The sequence below is a fragment of the Sphaerodactylus townsendi genome, linkage group LG08 (assembly GCF_021028975.2).
Source record: "Sphaerodactylus townsendi isolate TG3544 linkage group LG08, MPM_Stown_v2.3, whole genome shotgun sequence".
NCBI lineage: Eukaryota > Metazoa > Chordata > Lepidosauria > Squamata > Sphaerodactylidae > Sphaerodactylus > Sphaerodactylus townsendi.
In genome coordinates this window covers 79113913-79127169 of record NC_059432.1, presented here as the reverse complement: position 1 = coordinate 79127169, position 13257 = coordinate 79113913, and the positions used below count along the sequence as shown (strand labels likewise).

Sequence of the window (13257 nt, the reverse complement as noted above, 5' to 3'; positions counted from 1 at the left end):
ACCTCCCAGCAAAGAAAGGCCGGGGGGACTGTGGCTGCAGAGAGCGCGGGGCAGAGAAAGGCGCGCACTCCCAGCCATGCAAGAGACTGGCGACTTCCTTATTGTCCTCTCCTCCCCAGGGGCATTGTGCCAAGAGGAGCTGTAAAAAAGAATGGTCCGTCCCATCCCATCCCGTCCCGTCCCGTCCCGTCCCGTCCCAGCCCCCCCCCCCCCGTCACTCTTCTCTCTCCTCTCTGCTCCTCCTGCCTCGCCTCCCGTCCAGCCTTTCTCTGAAAGCAAAGAAAAGACACTCCATCAAGGCAGGGAGGAGGCGAGCCAAATCCCGGGTCACGCTCCAAAACCGGGGCCGTCGATTGTCAGGAGCGAGAAGAGAAAGTTGGCGCCTCCGTCCAATCAGCGCCGGCCTTCTCCAGACGGGACAGTCCCCCGCTGGCCAATCGCAGCGCAGGGATCCCAAGGAAGCTCGGGGTGAAAGAACTAATAAATACTCCGGAGCGGAGTTTGCTTTCACTCCGTATCAACAACAGGAAGGAATCGCCGCCTGCCACTCCGGGCCAGTCCGCATCAAAGGGACCTCATCCCGCCACGGTGGCCGGCGACCGCCCGGTTCTCCGGCCAGCTGCCTTCTGCTGCAGCAGCTCCCTTTTCTTGGGGGCAAAAGCGGCGCTTCCTTTTTGCTCCCCCCGCCCCCACCATCTCTGTCTGCCTCTCCCTGTCACATCTCTCCTTTGAGACAGCGACTTGTACTGACAAACAGAAAGGAGAAGAGTTCTTCCCTCCCCCTTCCTAGGGTTTTCCCCTCCCTACTTTTTTGGGGGGCCCAGTTCCCCCTCCCCCCCTTTGGCTGCTGGTAACGCTCCTTCTTACCTTGTGCGGATCTTTTAGTGGAGTTTTTCTGCGCAATCTCTGGATATAATAAGGCTAAGCTAGTCAAGCTGCGTCCAAAATGACAAGTCTGGCTGGAGCGGTCCCAAGAATGATGCGACCAGCTCCCGGGCAGAATTACCCTCGCAGCGGGTTCCCCTTGGAAGGTAAGGCCGTCCAGCAACAGACTGGGAAAGTGGATTCTGGGTTTGTGTGAGGCCGACTGAGGGGAGGAGGAGGAGAGGAGAGACAGAGTTTTGGACTTTCAGAGGAACTGGGGGAATACTTTGTAGAAAATGCCTATGTGTGTGGGGGGTGGGGAGAGTAGTAACTGAGAACTTCTGAAGACTGAAAGACGCAGAAGACAACCTGGCTGGGAGGCAGGTGTCACTGGCATTAACGGGTTTTATTTCCAGGTAAACCTAATTAGAACTAGAACGTGGAAAACAGAACAGAAAAGTAGCTTAACCCCCTCCCCCCAGTAGCAGCACCCACAACTGTTAGATACTTGGTTACGTTAACTTCTTTGGGAAATTAAAATCTCCGGAATCCAGTGATACAAGCGCAGGTAATCCTTTCTAGCCAATTGGCTCTGTTCTTTCCCAAGTCAGTTTCACTGCAGCGGAGTTAGAATTGGCACCTCCTCGGGCCAGAAACTGTTCGCAAACTACTAAGAAACCCGACTGTAAGTGAGATCGTGGATCCCACGTTGCGACTCCAAGAAATCCAACCCATGGCCAACAGCCTTCACTTAAGGACAGGTACTTAAGACAAGGACCTAGTCTCGGCTGTAATTTTGTTGTTTCTGGCAGCTGGAACTGTGGACACAGCCACTGCGGGCCCTTCAAAACTGGAAGTCCCACTACGTGACTGTTACAACTATCAAAACAGTAACGATAGGTTCAAATCAGGCTCATATTAGATAACTGCCTTGGGATCCCTTGTCCTCGCAGCGCAAACCCTCCCTTGCGCCAATCTTTTGGACTTTTGCCACTCAGCACCAACGATATCGTTGCTAAAGGCGTGCAGGTAACGCGCACGTAACAACAGTAAAGATTCATGCGGAAAAGGGCGATTTGAAGGACCCACGTTGGTCGAATCTTGGAGGACTTTCCAGTGGTTTCTGTTTTCCCGCCACTCCCATTTTTTAAATAATTAGATCAAAGTGTGAGAACAGTCCTGTCCCCACCTGGAAGTGACAGAGAAGAAAACGGGGAACTTTCCTAAAGTAAAAACTTTAAAGCATATGGCAGCCGCTCACCAAGCTAGAGGAAACTTTATAAACGTGGCCGAACAACCTAAGAACAAAAGTGTAGGAACTGCTTTGGAATGCTGTTGCATAGTTGGCAGAAATTGACAGGAATATGTCGCGGGGTGGTGGGAGTGGATCAGCAACCCCAAATATATGTTGCTAACTTCAGACCCCGGTCTTCCATTTAAGCCCAGATGTTCCCAATAATATAACCATGACATTTGAAAGTCTTTATGGCACCGTTTCCCTTTCTCTACCTATACTGCACATTACCACATATAGTAAGGATTTGTTTTTAAAAGGTATCTATGTAGAATATCATAACTGTCCAGTAGAATTCAGCTCACAAAATGCCAATTGAGCCATCTTCTCATCATCAAGAGGATGGCAAGAAAGCAGAGCCATTTACAGAAAGATTATTTCTTATTTCCCCCCCAATTCTTCCAAATATATTTTTTTCTTTTTAAACTTAGCAGTCTCTCCCCCCAAGGCATACATCCTTCTTAAGCTGAAGTCTTAGTCAAGAATGCATGTTTTCTTTTGTGGGGAGGAGTAATTAATAAGATGAATCCATTTATGGTGGGCAAACTAGTCCCAGATGTCAACTTCGGCGCGGGTTTGGAAGTTTGAAACTCTGCCTAAATGGAGAAATGGATCAGATTGAAACCCACTTGTCGCTGGAATAAACTTCCATCGGCAGGATGCATAAATTCCCCCGCATCCACGCCACGGATCTAGAAGGGACGCGGCTTCTCGGTCAAGTCAGGACGTCTTTGCAAACTGATTCCAATTCTCACTTCGCTCAGATCTATGCGTTAAAAAACATAAGAAAGTCACGGTCTTTACTCGGGTGAGTACGACTGAGTCGGAAAAGGGCGTTACGTTAACACGGATTAATTACTCCCCGTTTTGAACATCTGCACGGGAAGTTCCAAGAAACACGGTTCGCGAAGGATTCCCTCGAAGCGTGTCTGGTGGAGCCTGTTTGAATACACGTGTCTCTCTGTGTCGTGTGAATTGGCTACCTGGGATCTACAGTTTTGGGGGAAAACAGTCCAGCCCCTCCAATCGCAGCGTTTTCTTCTTTTCTCTCCCTCTCCTCCAGTGTCGACTCCCTTGGGCCAGGGTCGAGTCAATCAGCTCGGAGGCGTTTTTATCAACGGCAGGCCTCTGCCCAACCACATCCGCCACAAGATCGTGGAGATGGCCCACCACGGCATCCGGCCCTGCGTCATCTCTCGCCAGCTGCGGGTGTCCCACGGCTGCGTCTCCAAGATCCTCTGCCGGTACCAAGAGACCGGCTCCATCCGGCCCGGCGCCATCGGGGGCAGCAAACCCAAGGTGAGGGACGGGCAGCCAGGGCGGGGGGGGGGGGCCCTGCCAAAGCAGGGAGCAACTGGGTCAGTGGAAAGCCCGGCACGGTCCGGCACCACAACTCCGCCTGCACTTCGGCTTCTAGTCTGGTGCAGCGACTGTGACTGGGGAAGGGAGCGGAGAGACTTCTGTGTATTCATTTCTCCAGGGGGCAGAACAACCAGACCCCACGCGAACACAGACCATACGCGAGAGAGCACCAGCAACAGGCGCAATTTCGCCTCCAAAGTCTTTCTTTCTTTCTTTCTTTCTTTCTTTCTTTCTTTCTTTCTTTCTTTCTTTCTTTCTTTCTTTCTTTCTTTCTTTCTTTCTTTCTTTCTTTCTTGTACTGTTTGGTCCCTGGTTTGCGTCTGGACTGTTACTAGAAATATCACTCTGTTATTTAATTGCTATCAGGGAGGCGGGGGAGTCGGTCGGGGGAGGACAGGGGCTGCGTCCCAGCACACATTTGTCTCAGTCTTTACTTCCACATGGTAGGTAGGCTACCCATAGTAGGCTTGGTAAAGGTAAAATTAGGGTAGGCTCGGGGTGTTCATAATTTACCCCTGCCAATTGTCAGGGCGCCGTGCAGGAGAAAATGTCCCTCTAAAGCGGAAATCGCTTCTTTCTCATAGCCAAGCGTGATCTGTGCACTCCCTACCCCGCTTTGGATTGCTCTCCTTTCCCACCCCATCCCGAAGTGTGTAGTCCCCTCCCTATCTGTTCCCAACCTCCTTCTTGTGTGTAGAAGGACTCTTGGATGTCTCAGCCTGCCACAAGTTAAGGGTGTGCGTGTGTGGGAGGAGATGGGAAAATTAAGCCCCAGGTACAATGGCGTGACTGTGTTTGGGATGATGTCCTGCGGGTTCTTTAGAGCAAGGGGGGCTGCCGGTGGCCCAGAACCGGTTGAGTCGGAGCCTTTGGAAAGCTGGGATAGCGCGGCGGCATGTTGAGGGCCTTTGGTGACTCACCAAAGCCCGTCAGTTTCCGAGGTGCAATGGCCTGCCCTTCTGTTAAGGCAGCTTAAAAAAAAATCTGGAACGACTGGGTCGGATTCCCAAATAATATTCCTGGAATAACTGTGTCAACCTATGATAACATTTAGCTGCTTTTACTGGAGCAAGACTATGGGGTAAAGAGAGCTCCGCGCCTGCAGTGTGGAACAGGGAGTGCCCTACGGAATTGACCTGAGTCATTTCCCGTTCAACAGTTGGCCTCTTTTCTGGAAAGTATTTTCCACTGTGCTAGTGAGTCTATTCCCAAGCAAATGTGTTAAGTGGCTATATAGACATACTAAGCTTTCTTTCTCCTGCTACACATATACAGGATTTCACAAGCTTTAAATGCAGGTGTTTTTGTAAAAAAGGATAGATGCTGACTCTGAGGGTCATATCCCTCTAGCGAGTCTGATATGGTTTTCCTTTCAAACTTAATCCATAGCTTGGAATATTCTGAATTTTGATTCTCTCTTCTCTTTCTTTCCGCCCCCCCATTTGTTTCTACGGGGCAAATAACTCAACAGATTGAAATCCCAAACGCTGTATTTAAAACATCGAAAATTACGCCGGCGTGCGTTCTGTATGTTTTCTACAGATGCTTAAAACAAAAAGGCAGGATATAACTTTTTAGAGTCAGATAGTTCCCTCCCCCCTCCCCCCCAAAAGGGTACAAGTTCCCTGTTCTTCTGGTCGACACGAGCAAAAAGAAATCACGATTAGGGCCGATTAGGGTCGCCTGGTTCTTCGGAAGTTTCCGACGGGGGCTGTTGCTGGACTCTAGTTTCAATGAACTTTTAGAACTTTTAAACGACGTTTCTCCGTATCATTAAAGGACGGGTTTCGTTTTTTTAACCATTATTTTGTTCTCCCCCCCCTCATTAACTCCCCCCCCCCCCCCCAAACAAACGAAAAACTCTACCATTGCTTGGTAGAAACTCCACAGTGGAATTTGTTGCCAAGTTGGGGTCTTGGGACAGGAATGCCCGTTTCCTTTCCTCTGAACCCGTTTTATACTTCGGATTATCCACTTCTCTTGTGGGTCCCGATATTTTTCATTGTTATAGGGAGAGGGGCTACTTTAAAGATCCTGGCCCAGTCGCTAAATAACATCACCAATACGTCAAATTGACACCCCCCCCCCCCCCCCCCGGATCTGGAAAAGCTGAAGTGTGGTCAGGAAGCGATACTGGATTTCAACAGCATCTGTCTGCAGCGACTTCCCTGCGAAGGCGAACCAACCGGCCCCCAGTTTGATCTTCCCTTTTCCCGGCTTGCTTCGTCCTCTCTTTTTTACCGAGGGTGCCAACTTGTCGTTTTCTCTCTGGCTCGTTTTGCATTAAAGCAGGTAACGACGCCGGACGTCGAGAAGAAGATAGAAGAGTACAAGCGCGAGAACGCCGGCATGTTCAGCTGGGAGATCCGGGACAAGTTGCTGAAGGACGGCGTGTGCGATCGGAACACCGTGCCGTCGGGTAAGCCCGGCGCGCTGTAGATCGGGACGGCAGCTGTCTGTAGGACACAGACTACTGTCTTTCTACTTCGTCCCTCATCAGCCTTGATTCACTTCGACCCACATCAGCCCCGCTCCTTTGAGCTCCTCCGTCGGGGAGCTCGAAGGGGAGGGGGCTGATGCGGATCGTAGCGGATCAAGGTCTGTGCTTTGGCGGGAGGTTTGCGGCTCGCCTTCTTTCCGAGCAAACGCGCTTGGGGTCGTCGACGGGACCCGAACCCGTGGAAAGACCGGGCTGGTCGGCGGGTCCTTCTGCGTTTCGTCTGCCGCTCCCTTCGGAGACTTCAAACGCCGCTGCTGGGAGCCTGCGAGGCTTTCAAGGTCCCGACCAGGGGCTCGGCGCTGGTGCTTTATCTTATAGGCATGAGATGAAAGGCGGTCGGGGAAGGGATCGCATGGCGTCCGTCCGGGCAGAGCGGGTGCGCCTCGCCTTGTAAAAGCAGCGAGAAGACAAGGCAGCCATCCCTTCCTCCCCCGGAGTTCATCAAGCCGGACGATCCGGTTAATCACCGTTGAAGCAGATGCATGGAGGACGGGGGGCCGGGCCGGGCCGGTTCTCATTAAACTGCGACGGCACCGCTTGCTCTCTTCTCTCGTTTCTCCCTTGCTCGGGAGGGGGTTTGCTTAGCAGGCCGGGGATCTGGAAAATATAAACCCTTCACGCAAATTGGCACAATTTATAAGAAATAAAGACCCTCGAACTTTGGAAATGGAAAGAGCTTTTGCATACACACCCCACTGTTTCGTTCGTGCCCCCACCCCCCGTGATCCATGTGGGAAAGAGTTGGACCGCCCTAAAAGACTTTACTTTGGACTGTGGCGACAATCTTCTCAGATAATGGGGGGTGGGAGAACAGCACGTGTGTGTGTGTGTAAATTCCAAGGGGTGTTTGCAATGTCTTCGGGAAGGTGGGCGCTTGGACTCTTTAGGTGATTTCAAGGCAATAATTCCCAAACGGACGCTCACTGGTTACACAGCAGCGTTCAGTATTGAAGGATCTTATTCCCGCACGTTCCCTGCCCATAGCTAACAACTCGACCGGGCAGTTTTGGATCTGAGTGGATGCAGGCTCCGAATTTGGGTAAGCGCCTGAAGCGCCAGCCCTTGGGACTGAAATCCGCCTGGAGCGCTCCTGACACCCATGTCTCTCCACATATCCCACGCTGATACGAAGGCTCCGTGATCTGAATATCTGAACTCAATAGCATTCGCGGTTCAGTACGCGGGCAAGTAAATATCGGCGTTTCAGAAGGTGACTCCAATTTTCTATCAGTGGAGAACTTGGGTCTCACCAGCCTGGAGATCCTGATGTTCTGCCCAGCAGTAGCTTCACGACCTATTGCTGTCTGGACCACAGCTCGCGGGATGGTGATCTTTTCTTTTTAAAAACGCTAGTCAGCCAGGTTACTCAGCAAACCCCGCATTGAGTGCAGGAGTCCCACGAGATTTGCCCCCTCCCAGACAAATGACAGAGTTTCTGCTTCACATCTGCCTTGTCTCCCTTCTCTTCCCAAAGTGAGCTCCATCAGTCGTACCTTGAGAAGCAAATTCGGGAAAGGAGAAGAGGAAGAAGTCGAGCTGGAGAGGAAGGAAGCGGAGGAGAGCGAGAAGAAGGCCAAGCACAGCATCGACGGCATCCTCAGCGAGAGAGGTAAGGCCCAGAGATTTTCCTTGTGAAGGAGGCATCATAAAGGTTGGCTTTTCTGATTTGTTCAAAGTTGGCTTTTTGGCGAGAATCTAAAAGGGCTTTAAGGGTGTGCACTAGGAAAAGTTTGCCAGGGGAGGTTTGGCTGCTCAGTTTTTTACAGTTCCCCTGTTAGACCTATTGTCCAAGGCTTTCACAGCAGGATTCAACTGGTTCTTGTGGGTTTTCTGGGGTGTATGGCCGTGGTCTGGTGGATCCTAACATTTTGCCTGCATCTGTGGCTGGCATCTTCAGAGATGTATCACAGAGAGAAGTGCGCAGGTGAAACGTTAGGAACCAAGGTCTATCAGAACATGGCCACACACCCCGGAAAAACCACAACCACACTTGTGTTAGACGTCTGCGGATCTTGGTCTTTGCTCTGTGTCTTGGGGAGGAGGGAGATCGGCTTAAGTGTTGGAGAAGGCCCAGTTGCGGTGGTGAAATTTGTGAGACAGTCTGTGGGTTAGAAAGGTTTCCCGTTGACAGGCTCCGGTGTGTGGCAGAGGCTGATGTGAGCTGCCAACTGGTCCTCCTGAACAGGATCTCTGTGAGCTTTGTGAAATTCTGTGGGGTACCTGGAGGGGGCATCGGCAGTAGGCAAAGGACCACAATCCCAACTTTGTGTGTATTCAGATTCATGGATGAATCAATGAATCAATGTATTCCCTATGAACCAATGTATTCCAAAACACCCTATCCTTAACAGCCTTGCTCAGTAGTAACTTTAGCTTCTAGAGACATTTCAGGCATGATTTGATCTAGAACGCACCTTCTTTTCCAGTCCAGGTATGTCCTGACATTCTCTTCCAACACCACATTTCAAAGGAATCTACTTTCTTCCTATCTGCTTTCCTCATTGTCCAGCTTTCACACCCAGACATAGTAACTAATAGGAAATGCCATGGCATAAATTGCTCTTGGTTTCCAGTGAAGCATCATTACACCTTAGAATATTTTCTATCTCCTTCATGACTGCCCTTCCTAGTCTCAGCCTCCTTCTGATTTCTGGGTCACAGTTCTTCCTAACTAGAGGTCTTTAAAACTGCAACTCAGCTGTGAATAAGGCAGGGCTATCCTACACAAGGAAGGAGCTTGCGAGGAGGGAAGTCCCACTGAAATCAAGAGAACTTGCGTCCAAATAGGAAGGGTCACGATATTCTGACACTGAGGGTAAATGTTATTTAGGGAACGATCTACTTGGAAGTAAGTCTCACTTTATTCAATGGGGCTTACTCCCAGGCATGTGTTCTTAGAACTGCTTACTTCCTTGTTCACAACAAGGACAGTCGGAGGACAGATCGAAATGAAGTAGATAAAGATTTATTTCGCATGCTAGGGAGTAATGAGAAAAGTTTTACTTGCTTCGTTTCTATATGCCTGGTGACTACTCCAGCCGCAGGAGTCAAATTAGAAAGAAAGGTGGCAATTTTAGCCTTAGTTAAATTTTAGCTTTTTCTTTCTGAAAAAGTTGGGTTGTAATTTCAAACATGGAGACTAATCCAGAGCACTTTTAAATGCCATGGAAGTGGATTTTTGGCCCCTGTTTGCAATAAGGTCCCCTCAATGGTTTTTCCTTCTACCTAGACTGTTCCTTCTACCTAGCCTGTTCAGAATTTGAAGCTGCTACTCGAAAATCTTGGGAAAAAGTGAGCCCCTTTACATAATGTCCAACTGAGCAGACAAATGTTACTTGGCTCAATTCACATTCCTGTTGTGAGGCTTTGACTTAGAACAAGTGAAAATTTCCATGGAGTTTATGCCTATATTAATGTATCCCGTCCTAATATTTAACAAAATGACTTTGGGGGTCATTCCTTCTGAAATCAGCAAGATAGGAATCATGGTCTTTGCCACATTTACCTGGAAATAAATTCCATTGAGTCTTATATGGTGAGCACAGGATCGCAGCTATTCTCCCTCTCTCCCTCTTCCTCCCCCCCCCTCTCTCTCACACACACACATACGGGCGCACACACACACAAAGAGAGATTTTCGTGGCACTTATTTCTCATGGGTTGAAGGATCGGCATGGTGCTGCGCAAATGAAAAGACAAGGCTCAGGTCTCTTTTAAAAACCTCCTCCTAGTCTATCGAAGTTTACATGGTAAGAAGTAATCCCAACGGATTCCAGGGTTTTTATTTCTAAGTAGGGATAGTGACTGAAGTATGAATGTTGTGGGGCTTCCTTCCAGGAAAACATGCATAGGATGAAATGGTAAAGCAAAGACCCAGGGGACACCGCTGTGGCTAGTCTGAGAGGCTGGTCACCTTCCAAAAGATATTTGGCACAAGTAGGTTTGTTGATCCAGTGGCCAGAAATGCCAGATATGATTCAGGGCATTTCTTTGGAGCCCAAACCCAGACTGAAGATGGAAGGAACACAGGGGAAAAAAGGGTGTTTGGGATGGGGGAATCGGTTTCAAACTCTTGAGAACCCCTGGCTATTGGGGATTTTCTGGATTGTGTGACCCTGGGCTGGTCGATTTTGGTCCTAAAATTTCGCCTGCATGTATGGCTGGCAGAGCCACATCTGCTTTGATAAAGAGGGGTTTCAGATTCCAAACTGAGGCTGCAAAGCAAGGAGGAGAGAAGAGACCCCCCCCCCTCTGTCTCCTCTCAACCTCACAGTATTCACTTGGCGTCACTTGTGGAGAATTCGCAGTCGGGGAAAGAGGCTCCCAGTGGGGGCAAGCAAGGGGGGCTCTTGTCTGAAGTCTCCCTGAAATGCGAGATACTCAATGGTGGGGCTGAGCCCAACTTCTTGGAGTCCTGAAATCGACCAGTATTTTGGGTTAGTCAGGCTGACATAGTTAAAGAAAAAAGAGGCAAAGGGGGAAGGTGGGGGGGGGGGGAGGAGAAGGTCCTGGAGAGAAGGTCGTAATCCTTCCCCTTTTCCCGGAGGGCTTCAAGTCAAATCATTGAAGTAGGATAGTGCCCTGGTGATGTGTATCCCATTGATTTTAGTAGAGCTCCAAATTAAATGTGTTTAGTTACAGAGAGGGTGCCTGTGGATCTGAGGTGAAGAAAGAGTTTATAAGTTCCAACAAAGTTGATAGGAGTTTAAAAGTTTGTTCTAGTCCACTCTGATAGCTGGTTTTCTTCCTGTTCCCTTTTATTCTCACAAAAATTATAGTAGAAGCAAAAACCAGTTTTTTTAAAAAAGGGAGACACCTACTTAGACAAGAAATGTTAACAGTAACTTAATTATTAAATAAGTTTCATGGCCCAATTTGAGATTCTGAACATACAGTGAAATCTTGTGCACATATTCTTCGATGCAAGTCCTACTCCATTGAGACTTGATTATTGTTACATGTGCAGGACACTTGCATGATGTGTGGAAACTTGGAAAGTATGCATGCTACACCAACTTTAATGGAAATCGGTGAGGCTTACTTCCACTGCATTCTGGAGAGTCAGGTAGATTTGTGCTGATTTCCAGTGGTTCAAGTTGCATTTAGTAGTTCAAGTTGCATTTGCCACCTGAAGAAACCTAATCTGGTTCTCTACAGGTTTCTGCCTATTGTTGGTGGTTATAACTAGTTTTTCAAGACCTTGTCGCCTGGGTCAGCAGACGGGCTGTTTCCAGTGCTGGCTGACTTTGTTGTTGGAGGTTCCTCTGGCACTCCTCCTCCTCCAAAGCTGTCCCTGCACATCCACCATCGGCTCTGGAGAGCAGGAGACAAAAGTACCAAATGAGCTGGTCAAACATTTGTACAACTTTTCCAGCTTTTACAAAGAAGGCCTTCTATACACAATCTACACTTGGAGATGAACTTGGAAAACAAAGAGGGGAGAGTCCATTGAAACTCACACTTTAGCTTTGCCCAGACAAAGGTTCAGCTAGCAGCAGCTTGATGTGGACAAAAGAAGGCAACCTTTTTATAATTCAGGGAGAAAAGAAGAGAAAACAGGCCCCACAAAAGGCCCAGAAAAGACATTATGGTCTTGCAATGAGGGATGAATTATTCAATGAGCCTCAATAGCCAATGCTCTTGTGGAGTTTTATGGACTCTCCACAGTGGAAAAAGTAGCTATTTTCACCTACAAAATGTCTCTAGCCTTCCTAAACAGCTAGAGATAACCGACAGCCATTCAGGATAGATCTTTGAAACCGTTCTTTAAAACAAAGCTATAGTATCTCTCTGCATTGTCAAAGCAAAGGAGAAAGAAAATGCTCTGCTATGGAGTTAAAGATAGCTGCAGCTTCACACATTGAGAGACTGGCGGGTTCATGGATATTTTAAGGCCTTTGCATCAAATGTATATTTTCACCCAACGGGAACAAGCCTAAACATGTCTACTCAGAAGCAAGCCCACATTATTCAGTGGATCTCACTCCTAGGCAAGTGACCTGAAAATTGCAGCATTAAATTTTAACAGTAATGAAACATTATTTTGAAGAAAATGGATGGCTATAGAAGAATAGTTAATGACCAACACATTTTTTTAAAAATGGCAACCATTTTTACAGTTTGCTTCAGACTTGTTAAATGGAAAAGATTGGGGTTATGCTGGTTTACCTTCATGGCAGCTGGATTCTGAACACATTTATCAGAAAATAAATTCGATTGACATAAATGTAATTGGATTTTTGGGTTGAAATCTTTTTAAATGTCAAACATAAGGATAGTGAAGATTTTTCTTTCATTTTTTTTGCTCTTTCACTTTGTGGAATTATATGTTCCAAGAGTTTAATTATATGTACCATGGCCTAATTGAGACAAAGCTCGCCATTTGTTTGATGAACATCAGATAGTACAAGTTTCCATTCATTCAGAACAAAATGTTATGTGACTAAAGTACCATAGCCTCAGTGTAGTCATGTTAGCTTCCAGGGACATTTCAGGCATGATTTGATCTAGAACGCACCTTCATGTTCTCCAGAGTATAATTTTTGTTTCCTTCTGCTTTAGATATTGTGTTAACTCTAGTGCTGATAAGAGCTACAAGTGTCAATGAGATATATGAAACTTCAATAATGTTCCAATTTTCAAAAGACATGTATCAGTAGAAGGGAATTTGTCTGCACCATTTTTAATAATAATTGCTTTTTTCTGATTTTGATTTCTCAAAGTAAGTATTTTCAGTGGGTTTATACTGAGAACATCATGTGCTGATTACTAAGTGCTATTGGGTTCAATGGGATTTATACTCAAGAAGCTGGTTTCTTTTAAATGTCTAAATGAAGATTATATCCAATGGTAATGTCTGTTGTAACTTCTACTTTATCCTGTTAGTAATATGCATGGTGCAGTTGGGGGTGGGGGTGTACAATGACCTTCTGAAAAATGCTAGTCACACAATTTTCAATGAGACCTGGCTTTCTGTAATTCCAAACATTTTTAAATTTGGAAACAGTACTTTTTGGAAAGTGATCAGTTATGAGTCAGAGACTCTTCTGAGTACAATTTATGGTTGAATCTTTCATGTTAATATTTGCTACCAGAAATTAAATTAAAAACTGGGATGGACAAAAATTATATATCTCCCTCCTGCAAATCATAATAGTATGCTGGCCCTCTAAACTGATGGTTGAAATATTTTGCTTCTACAATTAGCTTATTAGTTGCCCCGCACTTGCTATCTAAT

General features: G+C 47.3%; 1 protein-coding gene across 2 annotated transcripts in view; it reads left to right on the top strand.

Moving 5' to 3' along the window:
• The first annotated feature begins 506 nt into the window (after positions 1-506).
• PAX3 (paired box 3) overlaps positions 507-13257 on the top strand; it is a 127281-nt gene continuing 114530 nt past the window's right edge. Inside the window, exons 1-4 of one of the 2 annotated variants that reach the window (XM_048506177.1) lie at positions 507-1031; positions 3222-3457; positions 5813-5939; positions 7495-7629. In XM_048506177.1, coding sequence (XP_048362134.1) covers positions 947-1031; positions 3222-3457; positions 5813-5939; positions 7495-7629 — 583 coding nt within the window. In that variant the 5' untranslated portion in view covers positions 507-946. Of the gene's footprint in view, positions 1032-3221; positions 3458-5809; positions 5940-7494; positions 7630-13257 lie in introns of both variants that reach the window. The other variant, XM_048506176.1, reaches the window with a different exon arrangement.